The following is a 7,420-nucleotide window of genomic DNA, read 5'->3' as shown; positions in this document are numbered from 1 at the left end:
GTGAGCTCAGTTGTTAAGAAAAATCCAGAGATAATTAAGCCCAAAGTTGGACTGTCAGGCTGGTGGAATTCTGGAATTCAGAACTTCAGTGAAACAGAGCTAACTTTGGACTTGGATTTAAACATGATCCAGTGCAAGTTTGGGTATGATTCCCATAACAAATTTGTAGATGGTATATTGCTCTACAAATTTGTTGCAGAGTGTGGATCACGTTACCACAGAAATCTGGGAGAAAATCAAGCTCCAACTTGGTCTGTCAGACAAGCTCTTTACTGAATTTGGCGCACTGTTCACCGTCTTCAGAAATATCGCGCCGTGGTTAAGGGCCAGCCCTCGCCGGCGATAAGGACGCCACCGCAGCGTGGATGGTCGTCGGTGGCCGCGGTAAATATCCTCGGCGTCGTGGCAGAAGGTCACTGAGGTGGCAGGCTCCGGGTAAACGGCGGCCACCGTGCCATCACCGGAATCCGCCGCGCGGCATGCTTGCCAGCGCGATTTCGAGCTCCGCGATCCTCATCCGGTTCCAGCCGGAAGCCTATAAATAAGTCCGGACACTGCTTCTTCGTTACATCGCGCGCACAAGCTCTTAGGCAACCAAGTTAATTCCACCGGAAAGCCTACGTAGCCCCCAGTTTCTCTCCTCCCCTGTTCTTGCTCTGCCGCGAAGAACCCCCCCGTGGCCAGCAGTCCTCGGGTGAGTATCTATTCAATTGTTCCATGTTTTTGCTTGCTGTTAGCCTCCTATTGCCCCCAGTATCAACCAATCGAATTGCGGCCGAAGCCTTTCACCAGAACACGTGCTTGCTCTGAAGAACACCGCCGTGACCCCCTCACCATCGACCCACTCCTCGGGCCTTGTTCTGCCCAAACCAAAATGTGTCCATAGACTCTGGTGAACCCGTGAAGCTTTACCCAGCCCCGATTTGGCCGTCCTCATCGCTGTTTGATCGCAACACGTTCATCCCCTTGCCCATCCGCTCGGACACCATGAACCGATTGATCCAGTGCCCCCTTGGTGAAATTAATGGAGGGGAAATGCTCGGGCTAGGTCCAATTTGATGTCCGCTGCTCGGAAACCCTAGTCGTTGCCCCATTCGGCCGGTGCAGGCGCTCGCCGGAGCTCGGCTGGGCGTGAAAGTCGTCGGGGACTTCACCGTGCAAGGGAATAGAAGGTGGAGGTCCTATTTGTAATCGGTCAGCGACACACAGGAACAGTGAAGAAGCTTGTTTTTCAGTTAGTCAGAAACCCGGGGTCTCTTCTGCAAAAATGCCAGAGGGCGCGGGCGCACGCGCGCTTTTCCCTTCTGATCTGGGCCGATGGGCTGAACCCGGCCCATCACTATTGCAACCTTTTCCTTTTTCTTTTTCAATAGAGCTTTGTAAATTTGTTAAAAATTGTAGAAAAACCATAAAATTATTAAACCAATTTTACTAGACTCCTTATTTTCCCTAGAATTTAATAAAAATAGTTTTGTGATTTTTAGTGGAAATAAGAAATTTTAGGGCATTTAAAGTAGTTAAAAGTATTAGTCATGGATTTTTAGAAAATAATTAGTAAGTCCAAAAATGCCCAAACTTTTTATGAGAACTCAAAGTAATACTTAGAAGCCTTGGGTAGGGTTTAAGTTGATTTGGCCCATGTTTGATAACTAGAACCCAAAACCACCCCCCCTGCCCTTTGAACTCCTTTACCGACTCCGAAAACCCTAAGTTCTCGGAGTTCCGTGAAGGAAAGTTGTATTCAAGACTTAGATAATAAGTTTATATTATCTTTGCACTCTCATGAGCATTACATGGCATTCATTCTTATATATATATATACCTATATGGTTATATTTAGAAAACGAAGAAGAGAGTGAAGTGACTGAAGAGAAGACACCACCACCTTTGGAATCTCAGGCAGGGACTTGGCTCTACTTCGACATCTGCGAGTCCGAGCCTGACTCACCTACTAACAAAGGCAAGCCCCGGTGCATGCAACCCCTTCCTTGTGTTTTTAAATACTTTTCGCACACTTTAAGTCTAGTGAAATGTGCATTAGGTTTATAGGAGTTGCTTGAAACCCTTTGATGCATTGCCTTCCTTGATATCCATACCTGTTATAGATACTTCTTTGGAAGTATCAAAATTTGATTTACAAAAAAAAGCTTAGCCCTGCTTAGATCTTGTGGATAGAGGTTGTCTTTTGCGTTAAGGCCTTGCTCAGGGGTTATCCTGAGGAAAGATGACTTCTACCTGCAAGAATATTTTCATTAAGAGCGTGGTGGGATCTTACTGTAAAGTTCCCTGTGATGCTCTTTTCATCCTAAGGAACAGAAACAATCCTAAGGATGGAAGTACTTAAATCGAGACTTGGGTTAGGAACAGGTGATGTTCTACCCAGGTTGATTAAGGATTGGATGCGTATGTAGGCCTGCTAGCGCAAGGACTATCTTAGCTAGCCGCATACCCTAGAAATGGGACAGGGTAAGCTTTGCCTCGGGCAGACTAAGGCCAGAATAAGATAACACGAAATGGGCGTGGAGCGGTGGCGGGAGTAGCGTGTACCCTCCGTGGCAAGAGGCTAGACGGTTGTGTATCTGTGCTCTCGGTTTGCGTGAACCTGATCTGGTCTTAAGAACCCTGGGGTCGAGTTGACATATGCAAGGATTAAGTGCTACATATGTCGTGTGGTTAGAGATCCTCAGCTGAGTAAATCGATTCGGATCGCCGTTATATCCCCGGAGAGTGGAGACTTGATCACTGACCTACAACCTAAGTCAGGATGTGAACTTCATGAATAAAAATGATGTTGTATTGATGAGATGATGAAATTAGACTAGAGGCAAACATAGTCTATTAATATTTAATCTGGCGTTAAAATGTTGAAAGTAAGGACTCACTTTAGTAAGCTATTTCTGCAAAAGTATATAAGTTGATTCTTGCTAAAGCCTCTCCTTGATTCCTATTTATCCAGCATACCCTTGAGAGTCTTTTCTTTAGTCGGGTAAGACTTGCTGAGTAATTCCATACTCAGGGTTTATCCCTCCGTTGTTTTTAGGTGAGGAAGCGACAAATTTATGTTGCTTTTGCTCCAAGGTGGTTCCTAATGAAGAGAAGCAAGAGTGAAGTGCGGGAGGAAAGGATCCTCCATTAGGATTTTTGTTTGATAGCTATCGGGAGGAGTTTTTGCCTCCCTTGGTATGTGTAATAATACTACTCAGCACTCGTTTATAGCTCTGGTCTGTAATAAGTCACTTGATCTTACTTTCTAAATAAATGTAAGTTATGTAAAAGCTTCCGCATTTTTTTATCTCCGATGTTCTGTAATGTATGTAAGACGGGTGAGACGTTACTGGAAAGGTAAGGAAAGATATCGAACTTGTCAAGTAGTTCAGGGGCACCTACAGGGTTGTCTAAGGTCCGTTGGACAAGGACAACTGTAGGTAGGCCTAATTACTTGGGAGGTTCCGTCACATTTAGCGACTGACCGTCGGTCCCTAACCTTTAGCAACCAACAATTGGTACCTAATAAGGGTCGCTAAAGATCAACCGTCGTGTAGTGGCTGTAGTTGCACAACATGTGTACTTTGCGTGACGGCGAGATGGGTGAGAAACAGGACAATACTTTGCAAACTTCCACTTCATTCACGAGAGGTTGGCGTGAACAAGCTGTAATCATAATTGTACAAAAGATGCATATAGCTGTTATGTGTCCATCATCACAACCAAGATTAGTGAGCAACAGAACAAAACTGTAGTTACACTATCAAACAAAAGCTTAGTACCGCAGTTAGCATGGGTGGGCAATAGAACAAAACCTGCAGTCACGACTGCAAAATGTTGTTGCATATATACGTACGCTAGTGGTAGATAGTATCACTATCACACACTTTGCGAAGTTTCACTTTATTCTAAAGACTAAACAGGTGACTAGTGTGCAAGATGTTGTTGCATAAAACGCGCACCAATTTGTATTATCGTATCCATTCCAAAGACAGCTGAACAAGAGAACAACACTGCAGTTGCGCAACCAAACAAAACTGTTCAGGACAATCCCATATGCACTAGTGATAGATAGTATCGTAGTGTCACATAAATAAGATTCAAAAAGTTTTATTTATTTCGAAGAGGTGAGTGAGCAAAGCAAGTGAGCCATTTGCACAGGCCGGCAGATCGCTCACCATGGAGGTGAAGGTGATGAGCTCTAGACTTGTCAAGCCGTCCTATCCACCTGGTGTGCCGCAACCAGACACCACCCAGCATGTGCCTTGCTCGGTGTTCGACAAGATCACATACCACATACAGATGGCCATCATCTACGCCTTCTCACCTCCGGTGCCCTCCATCGCGGACATTGAGCACGGCCTCGCCGCCGTGTTGGGCGTGTACCGGGCATTCGCCGGCCAGGTCCGTCCGGGCCCGGATGGCGAGCTCGGCGTGCTGCTCAACGACCACGGCGCGCAGCTCACCGAGGCGTTCGTGGACGCCCACCTTATTGTTGTCGCACCAGCGAGGCCGTCGCCAGAGCTGCAGCAGCTGCACCCTGGGCTACATGTCGAGATCGAGGAGGTGGTGCAGGTGCAGCTCACGACGTTCACGTGCGGCTCGCTCGTGGTGGGGTTCACCGCGAACCACGCCGTCGCCGACGGTCGTGCCACCAGCAGCTTCCTCGTCGCATGGGGCCGCACCATGCGCGGCTTCCCGATCGGCCTGCCGCCGCCGCCGCTACACCACCACCCAGGGCTCTTCCCGCCCCGAGACCCGCCGCGCTTTGAGTTCGAGCACCGCGGTGTGGAGTACCGCGCGCGCCCGACGCCGCCTGCATCATCATCATCATCATCCCACCTCGTCACAGCCCACGGTGAGACGACCCACCGTCACGACATCGTGATCCACAAGGCGCACTTCACCGGGGAATTCATCACCGCGCTCCGCGCCAAGGCATCAGAAGGCCGCGGCCACCCATTCAGCCGGTTCGAGACCATCGTCGGCCATGTATGGCGTGCCATGACGCGCGCGCGCGGCCTCCGTGACCCGTGCCAGGCGTCCGCCATACGAATCTCCGTCGACGGGCGGCCGCGCCTCGGAGTTCCGCAGGAATACTTCGGCAACCTCGTGCTCTGGGCGTTCCCACGCACCACGGTGGGCAACCTGCTGACGCAGTCGCTAACTCATGCGGCGCAGGTGATCCACGACGCGGTGAAGCAGGTGGACCGTGCCTACTTCCAGTCCTTCCTGGACTTCGCGAGCTCCGGCGTGGTGGAGGAGGAGGGGTTGGAGACGACGGCCGTGCTCAGCAGTGACGTGTTGTGCCCGGATCTAGACGTGGATAGCTGGCTAACGTTCCCATTCCAAGAGCTAGACCTGGGCACCGGTGGCCCGTCCTACTTCATGCCGCCCTACATCCCAATAGAGGGGATGTTCTTCCTCGTGCCGTCCTGCCTCGGCGATGGCAGTGTCGACGCCTTCGTGCCTGTGTTCAAGCATACCCTTGAGGCCTTCATGCAGTGCTGCTGCTCCGTGGAGTAGGCAACAAAGCCAATCAGTCAAAGCTTCCAGTAGTGAATGGAATAATATTCAAATAATTAAGCTCTTGCTGGAAATTTTAATAATCTCTGTAACGTATTTGCATATGCGTGCATTGTTAGTATATATCGCCCTGGATTAGTAATCTAGCTAGTGCGTGTTCGTGTCAACGTTTACAAACTTGTCAGAGACCACTTCCGCACAGTTCTTAAGCGTAGACTCACATACATAGTAGGCACAAAAGATACCTAACAAATAGAGTATCTCTACCAGATTTTTCATCTCTATCCATGTCCCTAACAAATAGAATCCGTTCCGTTGTCCGCACAATCAGAGAAATTTAAGGCTCCATGCCAAATCTAATATAGTAGGATCTATATTTTCATTAGAAATGATTAATAACAATACACATATATTGTAATAGGATATATTAAGAAACATATCTATTTTATTTAAATAACATTGTTTTTAATGGGTTTTTAAATAAAATCTTCTATAATAGGCTTATATTAAGGGCCCGTTTGGGAGAGCTTCGGCTTCTCGGAATATAGCTCTGGCTCCTACTCCTTTACAAGAGCAGCTTCTCCACAGGAGCCGGTGCTTTTTTCTAAATCATTTGGCAAAAATAGCTCCTTGTGTATTCTTTTGATTTGGTGTATGAGCTAATGTCCGTAGCGGGCTGGCTTTCATCTCTTCGTACTCTTCCAGTCTCCATGATGGCTTTCAGATTCCTAGGCGCTACCACGAACCCATGAGAGCACCGCAACTATGCTGCCCCGCAACCGCCATGGTCCCGGCCACCATGTCCAACTCGATGTGCTAACACAGCATCTCAGGAACTTCAGCATCTCGAGCTTGTACTGGTGCGCCACCGCAAGCAGATCCTAGATCATTGCAACGGCGCCCTGCTGTTCTTCTCCACGGGCGTCGGACAAGGCTCCATGGCGGCACGGCTAGCCCCCATCCCCCAGCCCACCAGATCTAGGCTCGGCTACCATAGATCCATGCCGGGACCGAGACCGGGACCGCGAGGAGCTGTATCGCTGGAGGAACGACGACGAACTGCGCCTGATACAGAGGTCTGCGCGTGGGAGAGAAGGAGCGGAGCCGTACAGAGCCAGTTTTTTTGGCTTCGGCTCCATACGAGTAAACCGGCTCTCGCTCCGTATATGGAGCCGTTTTCCTGACGTCGTTTGGGAGGGCTCCGGCAAAGAGCCGGAGCTAGAGCTGACCGGGAGCCCTCCCAAACGGGCACTAAATCTTCTCTAAAGCTTCACTCTTGAGTGCTATTGTACATAAATAATACATCTTTGTTGTGTCATAGTAGAACAAAGACATGAATTTTGTAGCTTTAATTTAGATAAACTTCGTTTATGCGGGCAGACATGTGTTACGATCCTATAAAGATTCATTCTTTGTTGCAGTGTTCGACAGTTCCGCTAGTAGGAAGGAAAATCGGTGCTACTATTAACATGTGTTGTAAAGATTAAAACTAAAATAGATCTACTGATTTTTTGGGGTCCTCCATTTTTTGAGGCCACTGCTCCCACATGACTAGGCCCGCCCTGCATCTCATAATCCAGCCACACACTGCGACCATTAGTACTTGTTAGAAAATAGCTACAAACCATATTCCTAGCATGTAACAGATAACTAGAACCGAAGGCATTAATCTTTATCCATCTTTAGCTCCGCTTAGGCTGTATTCGGTTGCGTATAGATCGAAGAGGACTGATGAGATGAATTAAATCCCTCTCTATTCATTTTTACTAGCAAAAGATTTATTCCCCTTCAATCTGTTACTAACCAAACAAACCCTTACATGGTCCAGTACTAAAAGAGACATTAAATATCGATTCTTGGTTAGAATCGAAATTAAAATAAACCTTTAGTGCCAATTTAGCCAAGAACC

At 48.1% G+C, this 7,420-nt stretch overlaps 1 protein-coding gene across 1 annotated transcript; it reads left to right on the top strand.

Annotated features, from left to right (window-relative positions):
• The first annotated feature begins 3,937 nt into the window (after positions 1–3,937).
• LOC103648690 (putrescine hydroxycinnamoyltransferase) lies at positions 3,938–5,653 on the top strand. The gene has a single exon (XM_008673109.4). The coding sequence runs from the start codon at positions 4,165–4,167 to the stop codon at positions 5,509–5,511; it is 1,347 nt and encodes a 448-aa protein (XP_008671331.2). The 5' UTR covers positions 3,938–4,164; the 3' UTR covers positions 5,512–5,653.
• Positions 5,654–7,420: the final 1,767 nt, after the last annotated feature.

The sequence above is a fragment of the Zea mays genome, chromosome 2 (assembly GCF_902167145.1).
Source record: "Zea mays cultivar B73 chromosome 2, Zm-B73-REFERENCE-NAM-5.0, whole genome shotgun sequence".
Classification (NCBI taxonomy): Eukaryota; Viridiplantae; Streptophyta; class Magnoliopsida; order Poales; family Poaceae; genus Zea; species Zea mays.
The sequence above is the reverse complement of the archived record's forward strand: the minus strand, read 5'-3'. Positions and strand labels throughout refer to the sequence as shown.

Bases quoted from the DNA above. Each gene is read 5' to 3' on its own strand.
- LOC103648690 (XM_008673109.4), top strand. From the start codon at position 4,165: ATGGAGGTGAAGGTGATGAGCTCTAGACTTGTCAAGCCGTCCTATCCA.